Source organism: Musca autumnalis, unplaced genomic scaffold (genome assembly GCF_047663935.1).
Source record: "Musca autumnalis isolate F117 unplaced genomic scaffold, ASM4766393v1 scaffold_3, whole genome shotgun sequence".
NCBI lineage: Eukaryota > Metazoa > Arthropoda > Insecta > Diptera > Muscidae > Musca > Musca autumnalis.
Window position 1 is genome coordinate 263,235,819 of NW_027411866.1, and position 24,696 is coordinate 263,260,514.

Below are 24,696 nucleotides of genomic sequence, written 5' to 3' on the forward strand. Positions count from 1 at the left end.
TCCAATATACCCAAATTGTCCATGTGCAACTTTACTCGAAATTGCCAGTCATCAAATCCCGAGCCGTTAAACTGCGGTATTCCATGAGATTCTTTTGAGTCGCCCATAACCTATTGAATCTCAGATTTATTTATGACAAAAAAAAAATAGGACAATAAAATGAACAAATTTATATTTGAAAGAAAACACAAATGATAAGTTCGAATATACTAGATAGACTGAAGAAAAATTTTCTATAAAAGTTTTTCTTCAACTTGAAATTATTTTCTCCGATTGCTTTGAATTCAATTGTTGTAGAATAGCTTGCTCTTCAACAAACATTACCCTTAACAGGTTGCAGTTAATTCAAAATCGCAACCAAGGAGGAACGTTTCATGTAATGATATCAGGATCGGTAAAAAATGTTATATCACCATATCGTAATATAACATTTGTTCTGTTCCTTTACGTGCCTAAGGTTACCATTTCTTACCATTTTTAACCTGCAAAGCGTTCCTTTACTTTAGAATAAATACAAGCTTCGTTCCCGTACTTTTTAATGGTAAAACTCGTAAAAGAGAGAACTGCAAAAAATTTGTTATCACACACAAGTTTTTTGAAATAGTTCGGGAACGGAAAAATGGAAAATACGTCAAAAATACTGGAACAAATGTCAAAGTCGGCGTATCAGCCAATCAGACGCCGGCAACCATGTTACTATTTTTTTACTCGACCAAATTTGTCGTGTAAAAAGTTTTTAAAGAGAGCGTCATTCAGCGCCATTTTTGTTTAAAGAGAAGTGAACATTTTACAACTTTTTTGTGTACGGGAACGCTTTTTCGAGTAAAATGTGTAAAAGTCGTAAAAATTTTAAAAACTTTTTAGTTCTGGAACACAGCTACAATTTATATGAGAGCCATTTTTACCATTTTTTTCTTTTTTTCCACTGTTACCATTTTTAAAAGTAAAGGAACACACCAATTATGTTAAATTCAAAAGCCATTCACTGAAGAATGATAGCAAAAAAATGTCTTATCTTGTTGTATTTATAGCTCTGTTATTTACTTTGAAAAATGGTAACAGTGGCAAAAAATGGTAAAAGTGAGCTGTGTTCCAGAACTAAAAAGTTTTTACAATTTTTACGAGTTTTACACATATTACTCGAAAAAGCGTTCCCGTACACAAAAAAGTTGTAAAATGTTCACTTCTCTTTAAACAAAAATGGCGCTGAATGACGCTCTCTTTAAAAACTTTTTACACGACAAATTTGGGCGAGTAAAAAAATAGTAACATGGTTGCCGGCGTCTGATTGGCTGATACGCCGACTTTGACATTTGTTCCAGTTTTTTTGACGTATTTTCCATTTTTCCGTTCCCGAACTTTTTGAAAAAACTTTTTTGTGACAACAATTTTTATCTCTTTCTCTCTTTTACGAGTTTTACTATTAAAAAGTACGGGAACGAAGCTGTGGTGAACTGGTCTCATATAAATTGTATCATGGTTTAATAAGAAAGGTTAGCCAAAGCTTTATGTCAATTTAAATTTTTTCATTCGAGTATGCCTAAAACTTCAAAACAATATAAACAAACTGTGTATGTGTGTGTGGTGTTTGAATAATATGCCAAACAATTTTAAAAACAATCGAATTCAATGATTTTTAAAATTGTTTTTAGACCATTTGTATGGAAGAAATTGGTGAGATTTGTATTGAAACAATCAGTTTATCATATTCACAACCCGATTATGTGGAGAAAACTTAACTCTTCATTCATTTTTCGCGTTTTTTATAAAATGTTCAAAAAATGCATTGTAAACAAACCCACTTGTTGCTTTTATTTTGAAGTTTTAGGAATTCAAGAAAAACAAGGGTTCTATAGATTTTTTTCATTTAAATCTACCTCTTTACTTATACCATGAATTGTATGCTTTTTAAAGTAAAGGAACACTTTGCAGGTTAAAAATGGTAAGAAGTGGTAACCTCAGGCACGTAAAGGAACAGAGCTTATGTCTTTGCGTTAACATAAAAGGCTGAAGAGTGTACCAAAAAAGTCATTTTCTCAAAAAAAATATTTAAAAGGCAAAATACTTTTTTGTCAATATCTAGAATACCAGCAAGCCTTTTGGAGCGGTACTTGCAGATATTGGATATTAAACTATACACAAACACACTACATATACATATTTCACTGTTTGCTGTCTAACTTGATGGTTTTTAACGAATTTATTAAACATTTTTCAATTTTTAAAGAGACAAAATACTTACACTGAAAGAAAAATGCTTCGTTTTATCAATGAACGGGTTTCATTGATTATTTTTCATTGATGCTATGAAACGTTCCATTAATATAATGAAATGTTTCATTCATGCAATGAAACTTTACGTTATTTAAAATTCAATGATTTTTGGTTTCTTTGTATAAACGAAACGGATTTCATTGATTCAATGAAACTTTTAATTTCTATAAATTTAAGAAAAATATGTGTGCTTTGAATTCAAACTAAATAGAACGGGCTAAAAATACTAGTACGCAAACATCTTTTTAATGGCGAAAAATGTATATATTCGACGTGTTTGGTTTACTTTAAAAATGAATAAAACAGTTTCATTAAATAAATGAAAGAGTTTCATTAAATAAATGAAAGAGTTTCATTAAATAATGAAACATTTTTGAAATTCCTTTTTGCGTTTTGTATTCTTTGTAAATCTGTTAAGTTATAAATAGAATGGCGGAGAAACTGTTACCATTGGCCAAGGAAGCATCTCTTACTTAGAAAAAGAAAATGTTGTATTGCTGTTTAGTTTTCTGTCCAACGGTGAAAGTTAAAGTTTAGTTAATATTTAGAACGAAAACTAGATAAATTACTAAAAAATGTTTTATGGTTTTCAATTTTGCTTACAGATGACAACGCTCAAAAGGATAATTAACTTCGCTGAAAGTAACAATGTGAAATGAAAATTCAAATATTGGTTAAATTTTTTGTAGTTTTTATGTGTTCGTTTATTTACCTTTTTTAATTTTCATTTATAGTTGCAATGGAGATAAAAAATAGAAAATCCAATGATCAGTGGAATTATGTAGACTGTACGTGGCCAATGAAGCACTACTCCCTTAAGAAAAAAATGCTGTATCCTAATACCGTGGACGTACACAGGGGATGACTCAACGGCAAAAGTTTGAGGTAAGTTATTGTTTAGAAAACCAGTCAATTTGTTAACAAATTGTTTATTGTTTCAATTTTACTTACAGATGACAACGCCCAATACTATCATTAATGTGCTTAATACCTGAGGTATTAAATATGACTTTTTGTGTTAATGAAATGAAATAAACATATTTAGCATTGACTTCATTTTTGTTCATTACGTGAGTATGAAATGACTTCATAACATGACTGAAATCCTACGTTGTATCAATGAAAATTGTCATTAATTTTGAACCAACGTAAGTCTTAATTGCATAAATGAAGAAGTGTCATTACAACAATGAAAGTATTTCATTGCATTAATGAAAAAGTTTCATTGCATCAATGAAGGAGTTTCACTGCATTAATTAAAAAGTTTCATTGCATAAACGGAAAAGTTTCATTGCATCCATGAAGGAGTTTCATTGCATTAATGAAAAAGTTTCATTGCATTAACGGAAAAGTTTCATTGCGTCAATGAAGGAGTTTCATTGCATTAATGAACAATTTCGTTAATTTTACTTCAATGAAACTTTTTTCATTTATTCAATGAAGCTCTACGTTGGCTCAAAATTAATGACAAATTTCATTGATACAACGTAGGATTTCATTCATATTACGTAGCTTTTTTTCAGTGTAGTTGACTCACTGTACTTATATTTACCAAAATGAATGTCTCGACGAGCTGAGTCGATCTGGCTATGTGTGTCCGTCCGTCTGTCCATCTAAACCTTGTAATCACGCTACGGGTCGGAATGGGCAAAAAACTTAGTTGGAGAAAAGTCAATGTTTTATTCTTATGCGAATATCTCCACACGAGAGTGCTACAATTTTTTGTTTTAGTTCAGTTGGCTGATTTATGATTCGACTAAAGATTTTTTTTTTTTTTGATTTGTAGATTAGATGGTCTTCGTTGTGATATCCGGACAATTGTTGTATTGTTCTGAACTTCTGAACCAGGTTTTTTCTTTTCTACCTATAAAATTTCTACCCTCTACTTTTTCTTGGAGAATTTCTTGAAGTTGCTAATATTTGACATTCCTTTTGTTTTTTGATGTGTTTTATAAGTTCTCGGGTGCGGTACATTAGTATGAGTACTTCCAGGGCATTTTTAGTATTCTTCTGTAAACCCATGTTTCAAATGCCTCAAGCTTTTTAATAGCCCTAATTTTCACTTTTACAACAAAAATTCTAGAAGGTAAAAAAGATCTGGTTAAAAATATGGGTAGCTTCTTTGAAAAAAAATCATGATCATTAGTTTTTTTGGTCTGCGGGTAGCCCCTTAATTCCTTTGATGTTATCCCATTTCTCGTTAATTAGAACACCAAGTTATTTAAAAAATTTTACTCCTTGAATGCTAGAAATAGTTATACTAATCACCATGTACTTACGTCTTTTGGATATTAATTTGTAGTAAAGAGAGTGAGTCTGCCTGTTTATTTTTAATTGTTTGTTTTTATTTCAGCTATTAGCATTAGTATATGCCCATTATTGTATAGTTTTATTGGTTAGCTCATACATGTGTATAATTACATAAATAATGTAGCACTGTTTCAATAATAACCATTGGAAGGGTCTCACGAGTATAATTCAAAGCAAATGACAAAGGTTATAAATAACATTCCGACTTAATCGAAGACCTGAGGAATTTATCTAACAAAATTGGAGAAATTAAGTAAAATGAAGAAAAATGATGTTAGGGAGAATGGCAAAATGAAACACATGAAATGTCATGAATGCGAACGAATATGATGGCTGTCTTGTGACGAATATTAATTACAAAAACAATGGGAAATAAGATTTAACTAAACTTAAACTAATACAAATGAAAAGGTAACTTATAAATGTAAATGTATCTCACACGCTGCACGCAATAGTTACTTTTTCAGGTATTCCTTTCAAACATGGAGAAACTTATCAACTTAAGCGAGTCTAATGATAATGGTTAATTACATTGCTACAGTTGCGAGTACCACAGTTATATCGTCTGGTTTTCCACCTGAAATAAATGACATCAATCAATAAGGCCTAATTACTTGTACCTACATGTTTAAAGGTTTATTAGTGTGTGTGCGTTAAAGGCTACTTACCCGTTGCGTTAATATTATTTCGTCGGGCATTAATCGCAAATGGTGACATAAATTCACTATCAAAGGACAAAGAACGGGCCATCAGCGCCAGCGAGTTGGCAGTCATTTGTAATTTGACAGGATCTGTAACACCTTCCACCTACAATTTAACAAATAAATATTTAAAGGGACCATAATTTTATTATATTTGACTATTCTTACTTCTTTCAGAACATCGAGCAATAATGTTTCAGGAACATTATCAAATACCCCGTCTGTTGCCACTAATATTACATCGCCCTCCTTGACTGGAAAACTTAATGTATCAGCGGAATCTGGACTATCGCTCAATACATTGTGATCATGACCCGGTGGTGGTAATGACAACTGGAAGGGTGTATTAAAGTAGTGTTGTTGTTCCTCAGATTTGTGTATTATCTCGCCTTTGCGAACAACCATAAAACCGCTATCTCCAATGTTAGCAGTATAAACTGTACTATTTTCTCGATTTAGCACCAATACACACGCAGTACTGCTTCCTAAACGGCAACATAATAAACCAGTAATTAGTTCATTAACTGTTTGATTAGTTCTTAGTTTATAGTTTATAGCAGAATTATATGTATGTATGAGTGGGACATTTATTATTTTCATTATTTCATAATGGACAGATGGACCATTTTGGCTACATATTTACACGTACATATTTCTTCAAAAAATTAAAAATTTGGATTAAGAAAAAATGTGTTGTTATTGTTGATTTGTCTTTAATTTTATTCGCTTTGGTTCTTTTGGCTTATGCCAGGTTCTTGATACAATAAGAAGGTAGCAGTAACTGCCGTTTTTGGTAACATAAGATGTCAAAATTTGACATAAATTCAATGCAATTGACACATTATGTTACCATCAGTTTGGCTGATAATGCTACCTTCTTATTGTATCATGGCCATGCTCGCTTTGGTTCTTTTGGCTTATGCCAGGTTCTTGATACAATAAGAAGGTTGCAGTAACTGCCGTTTTTGGTAACATAAGATGTCAAAATTTGACATAAATTCAATGCAATTGACACATTATGTTACCATCAGTTTGGCTGATAATGCTACCTTCTTATTGTATCATGGCCATGCTCATACCAGCAATTGAATCACGTTGTTCGCTCTGATAATCACGTACACAATTCACAGCAACATGATTCAAAGAAAGTTTCAGCCAAAAGACGAGTAAAATTAATTGAACTGAAAAAAATATTTGACCTTCTTTCTTCTTTATTTGCATATCCGTTGTTCGGATGTTAAGCGATCATACATTTTGTTACATTCTTATTGGAAATATTTATTTTATGTGGAAAGCGATAGTTGTCTGTTTTTAGCTGCTGTAAGAAGACTGAGTTCATCACGGTATCCGGTCCAGTCTTGAATATTTTTTTAGCCAGGACAGTTCTCTTCGACCTCTACAACGTCTTCCTTCAACTTGGGATTTGAGAATTATCTGCAGTATCTTATATTTATTGTTCCTCATCAAATGTCCCAAATAAGAAATTTTTCGGGTTTTGATGGTTTTCATTAACTGTCGTTGTTCATTAATTCTTCTTAAGACTTCGGTATTTGACACTCGATCGGTCCATGGAATTTTGAGCACACGTCGGTATGTCCACATTTCAAAAGCTTCCAGTTTCTTCTCGTCTGCTGATTTTACAGTCCATGTTTCAGCACCGTATAATAGAACTGACCATACATAGCATTTGATAAACCGTTTTTTAAGTTCAATATTGATGTCGTGGCTGTTTAGTACTTTTCTGTACTTGAGAAACGCTTCTCTCGCCATTTCTATCCGACATCTTATTTCTTTAGAAGACTCCCATTGCTCATTTAATTGCACTCCCAAGTATTTATACGATTTTACTCTATTTCTGATTCACTGATTTTTAGTGAGGAGTCGTAAACATTGTTACTTTTACTAATGATCATAAATTTTGTCTTATTGAGATTAATATGTAATCCGTACGAATTACTTGTTTCGTTGAGAGAATTAAGGAGATTTTGGAGGCCACCTAAAGAGCTCGCTACTATCATGGTGTCATCAGCGTATCGTATATTGTTAATGAATTGCCCATGTATTTTTATTCCAATCCTCTTTCCTTCTACACACTCTCGAAAAATCTGTTCCGCATATATATTAAATAATAATGGTGAGAGTATACACCCCTGTCGAACACCTTTGGATATTGTTATTTCATCGGATGTTTCACCGGATACTTCTACTGATGCTGTCTGGTTCCAGTAAAGATTTTTTATGCATCTTAGTTCTTTGGGTTCAATACCTATTGATGTTAAAATTTCAACCAGTTTGTCGTGTCGAACTGTGTCAAATGCCTTTTCGTAGTCCACGAAACAAATAAATATGTCTTTTTGGACATCGCGACACTTCTGGATGAGCACTTGAACACCAAGCAGTGCTTCCCGGGTTCCCATTCCCTCCTTAAATCCAAATTGGGTTTCTCCCATTGCTGCTTCACATTTAGTGTATATTCTTTTGTGAATAATACGTAAAAAAATTTTTAAGGCGTGACTCATTAGACTAATTATTCTATAATCGTTGCAATTCCTGGCGTTTGCTTTCTTTGGTATGGGAACAAATGTAGATTTCAGCCAATCTCGTGGATATTGTCCTGTGTCGTATATATCGTTGAAGAGTTTCACAAACAGTTGTATATTATTTTCATCTATTAATTTGAGCAATTCAGCGGGAATTTCGTCTGGTCCCACAGCTTTTCTGTCCTTCAGGGTTTTTATTGCATAGACGACTTCTTCTTTGGTAATAGGATTTTCGCTTTCAAGGGAATTTTCATTGCGATTATAGTCTGATCTGTAAACAATTTTGATATGTATTCCTTCCATACTTGCTTTTGTTTTGAGATTTCAAAAACGGGTTGGTTGTTATCGTTGAGTATATTTGGCGGTTTTCTTCTGTATATTCCGGCTGTTTCTTTCAGCTTTTTGTGCAAATTAAAGTCGTCGTGGAGTGTTTGCAGGGCTTCAATTTCTTCACATTTACGTTTGATTTGTTCATTTTTAGCGATGCGCGTTGCGATTCTTATTTCTTTATTGACTTCCCAATATCTTTCAAAGTTTACGTTTTTGAATTTTTTCCGTTCTAATCGAAGTTCTCTGATTTCATCAGTCATCCACTCTTCATATTTTGGGGCTGGATCCTTTTTTAAAGTATTTCTCATAGTATTTTTGATAATATCCTTAACATCATTCCATACCGTTTCTATACCATCTTGCTGGATTATTCTGAGGTCGGAGTTAATAGTATCCGCAACTGCTCGTCTAATTATGGGATTGCTTAATTTATTGATATCGGGTTTCGGTACATTCTTTTTACGTCTAATTGTTGCCAGCTTTGTCCGAACATTTGCCATAAGAAGGTTGTGATCTGATGGTATATCCATATGTAGAGCATTTTGTTACACAGGAGCTAAAACGTCTGTTAATCAGAATATAATCTATTTGATTACGAACCACATTATTTATATGGTCCCGTGGGGATTTCCATGTATATAATCTTCTTGGATGGAGTTGAAATAATGTATTTGATATTACAAAGTTGTGTTCTTGGCAGAACTGTACAAGTCTATTTCCCCTTTCGTTTCTCTCCCCCAATCCATGCTTTCCTGTGACGCCAGTTACATGTTCATTGCCAACTTTGGCATTGAAATCACCCTGTATGATGGTTAATTCGTGGGGTTTTGTCATTTTCAAAAGTTTTCCTATTTCGTCGTAAAATTGTTCAACTTCATCTGAACTTCCATCACATGTGGGCGCATAGACTTGAATTATATTCATGTTTATTGGTTTTCCATTTATTTTTACCAACATTGTTCTTTCAGACATTGGGACATATCCAGCTTCGCAATTAGCTATATGATTCTTCATTATAATACCCACGCCTTTTCTATGTACACCGTTTAGGTTTCCGGAGTGGTATACTTTTGTGTTTTCAAATCTAAAATCACCAGAGTCTGTCCACCAAGTTTCGCTGACTCCAAGTATGTCCATGTTTAATCTATTCATTTCACATACAGCATTGTTGAGTTTTCCAGTTTCATATAGGCTTCTTACATTCCATGTTCCAATATTTAGTTTTTGTTTTGTTTTACCTCCGGGGATTCTTAGCACCCTCCTTTCGCCGGAGACTGAGGGCCATTCATTCTGCGATGTGTTATTCATTTGTATGATTTTCAAGGAAAATTACTTCAGTGGTTTCCCGTTTCCTTCTGAAGGGTTTAAAGTTTTCCATCTACATATTCAGCCGCTCCAATGGAGTACAGACGCCGTTTGCTGCCGCTTATTGTAAGACAGACGCAGCTACCTGTTGGTCCGCGGGACGTATTTGATTTCCGTCCTACCACCCATATCTGGGAAGCATTCCCCTATCCGCCACCTGGGGACGCGCCCTATAGGGGTTACAGGCTCCCCCTAGGGGACCTTCTTTCAGATATCTATTTAATATTAAGTTACATATGTATATTATTTTCATTCATATTTTCTATTTTTTTTCTCACAATTTTAATGTTTTCAGTACAATTTTTAATTTTCCTATTTTCAAAATTAACGAGAGTGAGCGACCTACTAAAATAAATTTTTGGTATACAGACTTTCTGGCAGGCATTTGTTTTTTGTTTCTAAATTTGTATGTGAATTTGAAACGATGGACAAGAAATGCAACTGCAATGAAAGAGAAGACAAAATTTGCTATGATTTGAATGTACACTAGTCGTTAAAACATTTAATTTTCATTCATGTTTTGCTGTTTTTCTAAAAATGTTTGGGTTTTTGATAAATTTTTATTTTTTTATTTCTCCTGTCATAATTAATTTATTTCGATAAATTCTCTCATTTGTTAGAGATGGGACATATTTTATCGTCTTTCGGTGAGTAATTTAAAAAGAACAATGTACAAAAATCGTTGTTCGTTCTCAAAATTTTGGATGGGAAATGAAGTAATTATATCGTAATTTGGGTTCGAATAACGAATGGAGAGCGAATTAGCCTTAGTATAAACAAGGCATTAGGCATTTAAATTTTTAGAATGGCTAATTAACTTCTAAAAGGCAATTTCTTTGACTTTCTTTCAGATTATAACCCAGTTTATTACTGTTCATATCCTTTTGGAAGGACCAAACTAGCGCCATCTTATTTTCTAAATGAAATAGAGTCATATTTTCTAGGATTTCAACGATAATAAGTTAATTCTTTACAGTTTTCTTGCCATGTGTAGGGCTTAGTCTCTAACGATAAAATCAGCTCTTTACTGTTACGGTATAAAAATACTTTCATAATGGTTTTTGCTATATTTTCTTGGTTCTATTCAGAGTTTTTTGAGAACATGTAACTGAGAAATGAATTTATTTTCCTCCAAACATAAACATTTAGAACCACAACTACATAAAATATAAAAATATAAAAAATTGAAAAGCATTCATTTGATTCCGAAAAGCTTTGTATATCAGTGTTTCCATTATGTTAATTTTTAACATTTTTTGAATTTTTCTCATTGAAAAATATGTTCCTTGTGGCAATCCCAAAAAATATTCAATATACAGACAAATATTAGCCCTGTTCCTTTACGTTCAAGAATCTTCAAGTTTTACAACTTTTTACTCGAAAAGCGTTCCTTTACTTCAGACACAATACAATTCATATGGGAGCAGTTTTCAACTTTTACTACTTTTGCCGGTTTTACCATTTTCAGAAGTAAAGGAACAGACCAATTGAAAACAATTTTCAAAAAATGTCAAAATACATTCTGGAAAGATGATGATATTTGATCGTATGGCGGATTTTTACATGTATGAGTATCTAAAAATTTCTCTAGATCAATTTCCCATCATATGCATGCGTTTTCAGCGAAATTCTGTAACAAACAACAAAATTTCAGCTCAAAACGATGGGTCTTTTGCTATCGTCTTTTTCAGACGTTTTCGTATGTATTTTTTTGCTGTGAAAACCAAATATATGAGGGAAATCAAAAGTTTCTTTTCCCAGTAGAAAATCGACTCGCCGATGACATTTTCGTCGACGATACGGTAAGATTTTAGAATACATGTATTAGTTGACATTTATTTTTTTGCAGAGTTCATAAATTAAGGGATCTATGAAATAATTTTATGCTATGAAATAATTTTATACATATCTAAGAATTGTTAATATTTCAATACGACTGAAATCGGTCAAACATTGCAATTTGAATTAAAAATTCGTGACATTTTTCTAAACAACTGGATGTAAGTAAGAAATAGTATGACTGACATACATATGGTAAAAACCAAAATTAATTCGCAATTTCATTTGGAAAAAAAATTAAAAAAATTTTTTGCGAGCACATCTACAATTTTTGGTACAGAGCTTAAGCGAAAAATTCTGGTTTCAAATAGGTTCGCGTTCACAAAATAGGCCGATGCGCGCAAAAGTTATAGAAAAAATATATAAAAATGTCTTAATTGTTGTTATGAGAAAATGTATACATATGTATGTAAATCGTTAACAGAATTCCATATGTATATATTCGTAGATTTTTAAATATTTACTAAATTTATTATTTTCGCGGAAAATCAACAAATATTGAAGTAAATCCAAATTATCCGGTCCCAGAGTCCGAACAAACCCTCAGAAAATAAATTAAAAAATATCTGCGGAATCTAGGCAATGCGAAGAAAAATATGGAACCAGAGAGATTGGGTACATAAATTGCATATTAAACAAAAAAACAGCAACAACAAAAGAGAAAAACTTATTGTTACACGATATTGCTGCAAATATATTTTTTGGTTTGATTCGAAAAATTAGAAAAAAAAATTTGGGAATTCTCCAACTATTTCGCTAAAATCCCATACGACAATTAATGTACTCTACTAAATCTTCATCTAGAAATGCAGTTTACCATCGCAAAAGCTTAGTTGCTTACTGTGATAACTTATGACCAGCAAAATGTTCGATGACAAATCATGAGTTGAATCATGGGTGCAAGTGACATGTCATAGGTGAAAATTTAGGTGAATCACCAATGACATTTACAGGGGAGTGACAATCCCAAGGCAGCGGGTTATTACGTACCGGATTGACCCGAAACCAAAAGTGTTTCGGCCAGCGGCTGCCAGCCCAGCATTATATGCTGCTACAACAACAACACACACTTTTACCAAGTGACACACACTTTTACCAATTCATTGTCATAGCATCTTGCACCAGTTCATCATCATATCATCTTGCATCAGTTCATTATCATGGCATTTTACACCAGTTCATTGTCATGGCTTCTTGCACCAGTTCATTGTCATGGCTTCTTGCACCAGTTCATTGTCATGGCTTCTTGCACCAATGCTTTGGATCCGGATTTTCGCCAATCAGAAATAAAATTTGCAATAAAATTATGTAATTTGTTAAATTAATAAGAATAAAATGCACAGATGATTTGTTTCGCCAGATGTTGTTTTTCTTTATTTTGTATGTAATTTTCAAAATTATTATTGGGGTTCCGTTTCTCCAATATTCGATAAATTATGTGTCAATCTCTGAACAAAGCTCATCATTTGGGAAATCTAATATAAATTTGAATTCTGTTATTTCAAAAGAAAAAACTTATCCTGTGATAGTTACCATATTATGGTCTCTTTTATACTTATTTTACCGATCTTCTACTTTGCTTCTCTAACTTTGGATGCCATGTTTTGTGATATCATATTGAACTTGATCTTTCCATTGGAGTTTTGTTCTTCCCTCGGGAGGCGTAACGTCAAATGGCTCATATTAATATACCGGTGGCATCTTTATCTATCCTGTTGATATGGCCCCGCCAACCCAATAATTGCAGCTCGATATGTTTTAATATATCGGTGTTGGTCGGCTAGTGGAGCTCGTGGTTTATCATATTGTTCCATGACCCGAACTAAGAATATATTTCCAAACGCACCGATCTTCTACTGTACATCTCTAATTTTGGGTGCCATGTTTTGTGATATCACATTCAATTTGGCCTTTCCATTGGAGTTTTGTTCTTCCCTCGGGTCGCATAACGTCAAATGGCTCGTATTCATATGCCGTTGGCATCTTTATCGGATCTTTCACGACTTCCTGTTAACATGGCCCAACCAACCCAATAATTGCAGCTCGATACGCTTAACTATATCGGTGTTGGTTGGTTGGTGGAGCTCGTGGTTTATAGACCGGGTCTTTTTCATACTTCTTTTTAATATCCACAGAACGAAACAGGTATCCAAACACAAAATATATTTTTCTTTTGTTTTTTATCAATTCACATTGTATTTTTAATTAAAATATATAAATTTTGCCACTATCGATCACTTTCATCTGACTTTTATTTTAATTTTAACAATAACTTCTGCAAATACACAATTAATACCCGATTACTTGGTATTTGATAATTTATTGTGCGGGTACTTATCAATTTATTGAAACTCATGACAATATTATGACAAAGATCGGATCATTCACCACTTCAATTTCACTCATGAAAATGCGATGAAAAAGATCGGATCTTTCACGACTTCAATTGCACTCATGAACATTCGATGAAAAAGATCGGATCTTTCACGACTCCTTTCGCACTTAGGCAAAAGAACCAGTGAAATCATGATTTCACATGGAGACCCTGCATCCAGACATGAAAACCCTCGAAGTCAAAGGTTGCTAAGTCGAACAGGAAAAATCGGAAGAATATGAAAGGAACTAAATTAGAAGGTAAGGTAATTGAGAAGTCTGACCAGGTATCTACCGGTTCGCCAAATACAAATGGTACTATATTTAGTAGTGCGGAAGAATAGCAATACTTTGTGAAAATGTCCAATAACCATTATCATAATCACGACTCATATAACATGGGAGGATCTGGCAGCGGGACTAATAAACATTACTCCAATGATGATACTAAAAATGAGTTTAACAATCAGCATAACCAAGGAATTGTCCGGTTGACAAATGGTTATAAAACCTCTAGCTAATGTGAATGTGTCGGATATGTGCTTATTTTGCTTTCAAGTACTAGATTGTGAGTTGAATATCATTGAGGGCTACCAAATTCAACAAGGATTTTGGACAGCATATTTTGAAAAATCCACTCGTCATTGCCAATACTTTCTTAAAACCCAAATTGGCCAAATTGGCAGTTTTTGTATTTCTCTAATGTACATTTTATACCCGAGTCAGAGTAGTCAGAGTAGTCATTCCTTTCACATGGTTATGGATGGAAATATTGTTGAGGTAGTTGACAAGATTAAGTGTCTGGGCGTATATATTGATTACAGGCTTGATTTCAGATCACACATTGACACGTTATTTCCCAAGGTAATTTCCATTTTGCGTAAATTGAATTGTACTACTTATTATCTTCCTATCTTTGTAAGACGGCAGCTTGCATATTTGTTGTTAATGTCAACTATCACCTATGGTATAGAGGTATTCTCTGGCACTATTCAGTCGTGCCTCGACAGAATTCTTATATTAATTAATATGGTAGTTCGATTTGTATACCGTTTAAATTATAGAGATCATATCTCCAGTTATACTTTGCAGTTTTTGGGACTTCCGTTTCAGTCGTACATAAATGTTCGGGTTATGTCATGCTTTTATAAAATTATTAAAAACGGTACACCGGAATTACTCTGTTCAAAGTTCATTTTCTCGCGATTCTTTCGCAATCCACAAATCTTACTCCCTCGCTTTTGGTCCGGAATCTATGATCGATCATTTCTTGTTAGAGTAGCAAGGCTTTGGAATCACCTGCCTCTTAACTTGCGAAGTTTTGCATATTCACCCAATACATTTAAACGTAACGTAGCCCAGTGCCTGTAGTACGTGCATTATTATTAACATGGGATTTTAATTCATTACCTTTCATTCTTTTTGGCTGGGGAGCCGTTTTTCTAGTTTCCTTTTCTTTTAATTTTTGTCATTATTTTCGCAAACTATATATTTTTTTTTTTAATTTTGTATAATGTTATCTTAGTCATGGATTAATCAGCAAGATATTTTGTATTTATTTGTAATGCGCACTTTGGGCTTAAAGACTTTTTGCATTACTATGTATGAATAATAAATAAAAATAAAATTTATTTTCAAAACTCAAAGGAAAGATTCACTCTTCAATTGGTGTTTGTTGAAAGGAAATGATGTTATCCTTCATTTACAATGCCATCAAAATTATTATGCCATTGATGATACAGCGTAAGTAGGCGTATGTGAAAATATTGAAATAAATAGATATTTAGCTTTTTTATTTTTACATTTGTAGCTTAACTCTAACGGAAACTCTTTCTTTGCGCGTATCAAGATCCTATACAATTTGGAGCGGATTAGGTATGTCAATACAAGGTGTTCGTACATGTGGTGGTGAAATTAAGAAATTCTATGATTTGGATGACTCCTTTAATAGTCGTTGTTTTTTGGCATGTTGTGGTGGGATCTTCAAGATCTAGAGATACCCCCTTGATCAACAAAAAGCTTTAAGTAGCATTCACACAGATTCAGTCGCAGTTGCCATAAACAACTATCGTGTGATACATACCTCTTTAACTAAAAAGGTGCATCGTATGGAGAGCGAAAGAGGGTACGTAGCAGGCCTTCGGCCGTGGATTTAAGACTTTCTCCTATGGACAGGAGCGAATTTCGGCCATGCGAACAAAATTTTGTTTTAAAACGTAAATTTTTTCTCAAGTAAACAAGGGAATTTTCGGAATTTTCGGAAGTTTTGAGGCCTATATCTCGGTAAGTATACATTTCCCCAACAAAAGAAATATGTACATCGTTGGAATCGGCATGAAAAGCAGTAGGGTTATATATGTTGAAACACTTACCTAGTATAGGTTTCTTCTGCTCCAGTAATTCGCAATAACTATACGCTAATAGATTTACAGGCTTCTGTGGGTTAAAGTTAACACAGTGGACGAGTCTCTCACATGTTTTCATAAGAAATGAAGAAAATTCACCCGGATCTATACCATAGCTTCTCCAACCACCTACACCGTCAGCAACACCTTAAAACAAAAAACAGTGTCCTTTGTAATGCACCTCAACGTTCATCTATTTAGCTTGTATCTTACCAAGGACATCGGAATTTGAAGTTGAAGTTTTAAACCATGAATCTTCTCCATATTTCCCAGGTTTGTATTTAGATGTGAGGAAATCTTTGGGAAACCCACATACGACCGAAACAAAATGAGGTCGTGATTTATTTGCTCCAACTGATGTCACATTGGATGCAGATTCCATCAGCGTGGAGAACCCATTGCGCAGGGCACGTGAAATGATTCTTGAAGTCCAGCTGAGCGAATGCATTTTTTCTTTTGAATGTGTGTGTATCTATATGTTATAGTTCACATGTGCACCAAGGAATAAAGTTGTGGGGATCCCTTTCAATATTTGGAACCGCTGAATAATTCACACTGTCGTTGCAACACCACCTACATTTGTCGGCCAATAACCAAAAACAGACAAATTTGCTCTCGTACGGTTTATTTATATCACTGATTGTCTTTATTAGAACGTCAAAGTCACAAGGTGTAAGGTTGCTCCAAAAATGCGTTATTCGGTAATTCGTTGTGTATTCTGTGTATTCAGTGTTTCTAACAAATTATCTGCATACAATTTTTACAGACTTATATAATCACATTTATTTGTTCTATTCGTATTTGTCGTGTCGCAGAAAAATTAATCGAAACAATTTTTGATATTTCGTCCTAATAATGTATTGTTGGGAATGGAAAAAAACTGATGGTAGCAAAGTCACAATTTTCCCATTTTCATTTGTAATAATGGGATAACAATGGGTGTCTCAGAAAAAAAAACTACGTTTTCAATCAACTGTTATGTCAGGGATGATAATAAATACAACAAGGCACGTTTAAAAAGGTAGTTGCAGTGCAAAATTAACAAGGTAGATGTATCGTCGAAGTATGTAATAGGTGTGTACGATAACCCAATAATTTGTACAAATTCGTACAAATTATTGCTGAATGCTGTTCGATAACAAATTTTTGCTGGGAAAATTTGTCCCGCAAAAATTTGCAAGTCTGATCAGCTGATTTGAAAACATTTGTTTTGTTTTATTTTTTATTTTTGTTTGGCGAAAACAAAATTAAACATTGAAATATCAAAAAATTAAACATCAAAAGCTGAAAAATATAAAAAAAATCATGGAAAACAAGAACATCAAATTGATGCAAAAACTTTTCTTCTTCTTCTTCTTTTTCAAAACAGTTGATTCCTTGCAAGTTTTTACAAATTGTTGTTCGATAACTTTCTGCAATTTTTCTTGCTTGAAAGAGTAAAATTCACCGAGAGAGGTTGCTGGAATTGACTGAGTAATTTTTGCTGGGAAAGTTATCGTACACACCTAATGTAAACTGTCAACATTTGTGCAGTGCCTTTTATGAAATTAGTGTAGCTATGTTCCTTAACGTGCAAGAATCTTCAAGTTTTAACACTTTTTACTCGAAAAGCGTTCACTTACTTCTGACACCATACAATTCATATGGGAGCAATTTACAACTTTTACTACTTTTTCCGGTTTTACCATTTTTAAAAGTAATGTATTGGGAGCTCGACATAAGAACGCCAAAGTAATGGGAAAGTTTCGTATGAAAGTTTCAGCGTGTGGCTTTAGAGAAAGAAAATGTAGACATAACATATTCAAAATTTTACGATATTTAAAGGCCAGGACAGAATCAATCGTCGCTTGCTTTGCTTGCTTTCCCAAATGTCAAATTATAAAGGAATGGCAGAGCCTCTTTGCTATGGCATTCCTTTATAATATGACATTTGGGAAGCCTTAAATGCCGTGAGATTTGCACTGGATTTGTTAAATCCGGTGGAGGATTTATGGATAGTCTAAACTAGGCATTAAGGTAGAGTTAGACGTGACATAACCCATAACGCCATAAAGTCCAATTTACATATGCACATTAAATGATTTCGTTTTACGAAATCCTAGAAACAAATGAAGTGTATTTACATCTGTTTTTTGCGTCATTTGCTTACGCACACAATCGCACATACACACGGATACAATAACACATACACACGCACACAATAATTTTAATTCCGAAAAATAAGAATTTCACAACACTAATGTTTACCAAATAACTTGACTTAATTCAAAATTAAAAAAAATTATTTTTGCAAGTTTTTTAAACATTTATTTACACTTTTGTCATCGTTTGAGTATTTTTGTTTTTCTACAACACACACAAACAAGCAAAGACATCATAAAACAGTTGCATTTTTTGGTAGTTTATGACGAAAAAGCAGGGTTGCGTATAATAGTATGGTGTTTTCGTCATTTAATTTTGTATGGTAAATTACGCAAAATGTTGCCTGTTTTAGCAAATAAATGACGAAACAGCTCTAAATGACGAAAAAGTTGAAAATGTCGTAAGGAAAATCTCCAATATTCCACATATTTACATATATATGTCAGTTCCAGAACTGCAAGAATCTACTAATTTCTACTATTTTTTCCGATAATATAAAGGAAAAATACTATCGTAGTAAAAAATAGTAGCGTCTTGTAGGTTCTGGAACAGAGCAATAGTGTAAACTACCCCTTAGTCCCGGTCCAAACAAGAGTGATTTCGTTGAAAAAATTGCTTGAAATTATGCGTCTCTAGATCGACCTCCATAGTAAAGTAAAATCATAAAATTGCTGTGGTGGGGAATTCGATTTAAGAACACCTAATTTCATGAAATTTTTTAATGAAATTCACACTAGTGTGGACCGGGACTCAGTAGTAACATCCCAGTAAACCAAATGTCTGATGTCCGACACATCTGAACAACTTCGGAAGCAAAGTCGTTCAGATTTCGTTCCGATTTCTAAACGATTTTTCGGAGAGGAAATAGTTCAGATTTTGTACCGATTTCGGAACGAATGTCGGAAAGAATTTTCCTTTCCGAATTTCCCAAGGATTTTCTTCAGATTTCGTTAAGAAATCGGACCGAAATCGTCCGATTTCGTTACGATGTCGGTACGTTTGGTTTGCTGGCTATATGGACAAAAATTTTAACTCATCTTGCTTCGTTGTTAAAAAGTTACTGAATAATAGGGGGGCTGTTCAACAAAAAGGCTGGTAACTCTAAATATTCTATTTTTCAGTAGAGACAAATAAATGTTTATAATAAGTGCTGACTCTAAAGGCATGGAAATTTCTGCGTATTACTACGTGAAAAGATCAACAAGTTTCTTTTTATTATTTTTTGGTTTTGTCTAAGTAATGAATTTAAGAAACTAAGTTTTGTTAAATCTTATTACATTCGTTATTATTTTTAGAATTTGAAATCTGGAATACAAAACAATGAACAGAAAATCGTGAGAATTTTAATATCTTCTTGCTCAAAGCTCGCTCTACTTCTTGCGTTTGTTTGTAAAGGTGTGAAATGAATCACGACGGCGACGTATGAAGTTTGGAGATATAATTCTACCTTATGTCACGTCTAATGGCTATATTACACCATATGTTTTTCATATGTATGACATCAGCTGGTCTGTATATTAGTATGCCCAAAGTGACAACATACATGTAAAAAAGCATATAGTGTAATATAGCCATAATTCTACCTTTACCTATTCCAACTTTCGATCTATAGATCTATTGATCTATTATTTATGTTTCGATTTATAGATCCATATATTATTTTAAATTTATTTCTTCCAAATGTCGTCTAATTTAAAAATTTGTCCGTACGCAGAAAAATGCTATCGAAGGAATCCCATTCATTTTAAGGAATTCTCTCATGCACATTGTTGAGTATTATGTTCAATTCATTAAATGTTCTACTTATTCAAAGTTTATAATATTTTAGTGGATACCATTTACAAGCGTGGCTTGGATAGACAAACTCAGGAATATTCAATTCCAAAGGAACTATCTCAGAATGCGGAAGTGATTTTGCAACAACTAAAATTGTTGGAGAAAATATTTCCAAAAGGTTCGGAAGCACCTAAAAAAGAAAATACTACCTGTGAAACAGCTGTGAAAGCTGCAAAAAGGGAATGTTCTCCTAGACCGTCAACATCATCAGGAGCAAGCGGAAGTAATAGTGATTCGAATCTAGCTAAGAAGCAAAAAATTACACGGAATATTAGGGACTATGTGCCTGTAGTTGTTGAAAAGGGACAAATGTTAAGGAAACTAGAAGCAGCATCACCATATAATTTTTTTCTTACAGCAATTACCGACTCCAAAGCTACTCACAATGAACCTTTAACAATTACTATGCAGGGTAATATTGCGAAGCCAGTAAGTACGTTCTCATTAAATCTAATTAGACCTTTTCAGAAATCCTAGATGAAAGTTTGGGAATTATTGAGGAGTCTGTTCAGATAAACTTTATGGTCGATATTGGTTGGTTATTGGGACACTACTATTTTGCAGGCATATTGTAAGTATGTACGTTTGTGATCTACGTCACTGATTCTAATACTGGTTTTAAAACATTAATAGAGATACGCCTCTACTCGTGTTATATGGAGACGATACGCCGGAATTGCAAACAATTTCTAAGCATAAACCAAAGGTCAAAGCTATTAAGGTAAAAATGCCAACACCATTCTCTACTTCGCATACAAAGATGATGATGTTAGCGTACACGGATGGTTCCATGCGTGTCGTTGTATCTACGGCAAATCTATACGAAGACGATTGGCATAATCGAACTCAAGGTATTTGGATCAGCCCTTTATTGACACCATTGCCAGAAGATGCCGACACAGCTGCAGGGGAAAGTCCGACAAATTTTCGGCAGGACCTAATGTTGTATTTGGTAGAATACAAATTCGCCGAACTCCAACCTTGGATTGCAAGAATAAGAAGGACAGACTTCAGTGCCATAAAGTAAGTTTTAACTATATAGCTCATTTACTGCATTTTCGGCCAGATTTGGGCATTAATTGAATACCCTCCCATCTGGCAAAAAATCTTTAATTTTTACCAAAGTTAGATATTTTCGTCCTGATTGCAAAAAAAAAAAAAAAAAAACAAAGTTCGTTGGGGGAGTCCATACTTCCCGAGATACGGGCCTCTGAAGTTCCGAAAATTCCCATCTGTAAAGGTGTGTTACTAGGAAAAAATTTACTATTTAAAAGATTGTTACCGTGCGTGAGATTTGCATCTGTCCATATGAGAAAGTCTTATATACATGGACGAATACGGGCTACTTAGATAAAATTACAGTTAAAAAATATAATTAATCTCGAAGATTCTGCTTTCCTTTTTCACTAGCAAAAATCATTGGTTATTAAGCTCGTCTGTAACGACTAATTAATTACAATTAATATTAAAAATTATTTTTTATTATCTTTTTAATTAATTTCTCGTTGAAATCGAGCTTAATGATCAATAATGCATCTGAAAAAGGAAAGCCGACGATTGGAACCCACACACCCACCACTATGTGACATGCATGTTTCGCCTTCAGTAAAGGCTCTTCAGACATATCGGATGTGGAGCGTCTTCGCTGTCCTCGAACTTTTCTTCTTTTAAATGCATTTTTGTTTTGTTTTTTTTTTACAACTATGTGACATGCATGGTTCGCTTTGGCAGATGCTCTTCAGACATATCGGCTGTGGAGCGGCATCTCTGTCATCGAACTTTTCTTCTTTCAAACCCATTTTTTGTTTTTTTTACAACAACAATGCGTATTTGCCCATTTAGTTGTGCTTTCATGACAAACGCTTAGCGTTGCCTTTGAAAGTAAAGAGTTTGGCTCTGAACGCTAACACGCCGTGACAACACTTTTTTCCTGTGTTTTTCAAGGACGTGGGTTCAAACCCCAGCCTGGCTCATCTGATTTTATTTATGTATTTGAAAATTTTGTCTTTTTAGGGTGAAGATAATTTTTATTATTGATTTTTAATTAATTTCTCGTTGAAATCTGAAAAATTATGTTCGCCATAATTTTTAATATAACAAAAGATCAGTTGTTTTTCTGCCTAGCTGAGGGAATATTCATTTTTTCTAGCATTTGCCATTCGTATGATGTTGTAGTTGACTCGAAACCAGTAGTTTGATTCTGTAACATTTTCTAATTCTATTCTAATTGCTCAAACGTTTCTTATTATTTTAGGAAAATGGAATAATTACACTTTAAACGAAATACTAAACACTCTCTAAGACGATTCGAATTCAAATTCGTTCGAAAATGAAATTATTTTATTTACTATTGGATAGTCCATATTCACATTCGGCAATTTTCCTTGCGGCAATTGTCAATTTGTCGCTGAGAGAAGGTGTTGAGAGGTAATGGGTTACCTCACCTCTCTCTCCATCAAACTGACACAATTGCCACAAGGAAAATTGGCTAATATTACCAACATTAAGTGTTTTCGATATTTCATTTAAAAAATCTATTGCTATCGATATTATCGTTAATTTGTCATTAACATTAATTTGAAAATGAAAATTGTGGAAATGTATATGCCTTTCTTCATTTTGCGCATGTAGTTCACCACCAAACCGAAAAACCACAAAATGTATGCTTTTTTTCAATGAATTTTAGGATATCGAATTTTAATCCGATAATATAGATAGACAAAACTATCTATCGATATTGTATTTTAAAAAATAATCGATTTTATCGATAGTGCCATCGATTTTTTGCCACAGTGGGTATTTTTAATTCGATTTGTACATATTTTCCCAAAAATGACGTGGAACCTGCAATTTTGACTTTAAATTACGGACGTAAATTAAGGTCGAGTAAATCGTTGTTGGCGGGAAAGGCAACAACTAAACAAAACAGCAAATACACAGAAAGGACACCACAAGTATTTGAAATATACTTACGTGGTGTAATTCAAATGCAATTTAAAATTGCCGCAAAATAATAGAAAATAAAAAACAAACGTTTCAAAATATGGACGCAGGCGGTCATTGATTAAAACTTTTATTTTTTGCTTTTGACGATCAAGACGATCTCGCTTATCCCCAAATTGGTTGACAAGTGATGGCAAATTATCGATAAGACAATCACGCCATTGTCGAGTTTGATAACATAATTATCGATATCATAGTTTGGCATTGGGATGGCTCAAACCTCGACACGATTGAATATACAGGGGCATAATTACGTGATTCGATCGAGAATTGCTAGCGAATAAAAAACGACATGACAAAACCCGATCGAAGACGTTCAAGCAATGTTATCTATTTTTTCGAAAGTAACCAGTAATCGATCAGGTAATCTTCAGGGAATATCATAAAGGTAGACGCCAACATTTTGATTTTTTTTTTTTGTCTTTTTGTGGCAAAAATCTCCTTAGAAAACAGTGTGGGAGTTTGAAAAAAAAGTTACAAGAAATTTCATATTATGTAATTTGCGCAAAGAATTCGGAATCTATTAACTTCCAGCGAAATCTGAGGAAAAACATGCATTATCGACGTCCAGGAAGTTATATTATGCACAAGAACAACTTCAAAACTTTCTAGGGTCTCAAGATTTGTCATCTGACACTAATTTTGTGCTTTTTATAAAGTAGAATACCTAAAAACGCAAAGAATTAAGCAAGGTTCAGCTTTGATGAGGAATACAAGAAATCTGACCTTAAATAACGGCTTCGCCCCCAAAAATTATTTTTGTTTCTCTAAAATATATCTTGGACACGCAGAGACGTTCGCCGAAACAATCAAATGTATAAAATTTGCTGCAAATTCCATAAATTCTACGGTAATACACATATTTCCTTGGGTGTATGTAAACTTTTGTCCCCATAATTTTTTGGTTTTTGTAAAATTTACCGTTATTTGTATTATGGATTATACTTTTGTTGTTTCAAATATTACTTATCCTAAAACCCGAGATTTATGGAATGTATGTAAACTTTTGTCCTTAACTGTATGTGAACGGAAAACAAAAAGAAATCGATGATTTTCATTCATAACTTTAGTAGAGTTGTATAGTTAATGAACGAAATAGTTCAATTGAACGATTCATTAAAAAGAGCGTATGAGCTAGATCAGTCGATATAGTTCATTATAGTTCAATAGTTCACTGAACTATAATCAGTCGGTGACCGTACGATCAACGAACGATTCACAATCTAGTTCAACATGTCGTTCACAAATACATAAAGTGACGGCGTCGTCTATGTTAAGGGATGCCTTCGTAATGTGATCAGTTTGTTTATGTTTTAGATCAAGGTACTGGAATAGCTGTCCGAAAATGAAGACTTCTACAAAAACATAGAGACATAACATATTACAATATGTCGAATCGATTACCTAATGAATCTGCCTTTTTGGATAGAAAAAAAGGGAAAACATAAAAAGAAACACGCACGCACAAAGCTTTGTCGCAATGACAATAGGTGTGTTCGTTTACTCAATAATTTGTATGTACAAATTTGTACAAGTTCAGTAACTTCTTGTAAAGGACCAAGGTCTTTTGCATTGTAC

The 24,696-nt window shown here is 33.5% G+C and overlaps 2 protein-coding genes and 1 long non-coding RNA gene across 4 annotated transcripts in view; 2 read left to right on the forward strand and 1 right to left on the reverse strand.

Moving 5' to 3' along the window:
* Positions 1-1,060: 1,060 nt before the first annotated feature.
* LOC141399519 (uncharacterized) lies at positions 1,061-4,881 on the forward strand. Its single transcript, XR_012411860.1, has 2 exons — positions 1,061-3,159; positions 3,228-4,881. It is a non-coding gene; the product is annotated as an uncharacterized lncRNA (long non-coding RNA).
* On the reverse strand, positions 4,598-17,133 carry LOC141399518 (protein phosphatase PTC7 homolog). The gene is made up of 5 exons (XM_073978466.1): positions 16,351-17,133; positions 16,105-16,284; positions 5,454-5,770; positions 5,253-5,391; positions 4,598-5,161 (listed from the first exon to the last, which is right to left on the reverse strand). Exons 1-5 carry the CDS (start codon positions 16,583-16,585, stop codon positions 5,112-5,114), a joined length of 921 nt encoding a protein of 306 aa, XP_073834567.1. The 5' UTR covers positions 16,586-17,133; the 3' UTR covers positions 4,598-5,111.
* Positions 17,134-19,889: 2,756 nt separating this feature from the next.
* The window catches only part of gkt (tyrosyl-DNA phosphodiesterase glaikit), a 43,248-nt gene continuing 38,441 nt past the window's right edge, over positions 19,890-24,696 (forward strand). Inside the window, exons 1-4 of one of the 2 annotated variants that reach the window (XM_073978470.1) lie at positions 19,890-20,047; positions 20,108-20,527; positions 20,584-20,686; positions 20,749-21,138. In XM_073978470.1, the coding sequence (XP_073834571.1) occupies positions 19,960-20,047; positions 20,108-20,527; positions 20,584-20,686; positions 20,749-21,138 (1,001 nt within the window). In that variant the 5' untranslated portion in view covers positions 19,890-19,959. The remainder of the gene's footprint in view (positions 20,048-20,107; positions 20,528-20,583; positions 20,687-20,748; positions 21,139-24,696) is intronic. The other variant, XM_073978471.1, reaches the window with a different exon arrangement.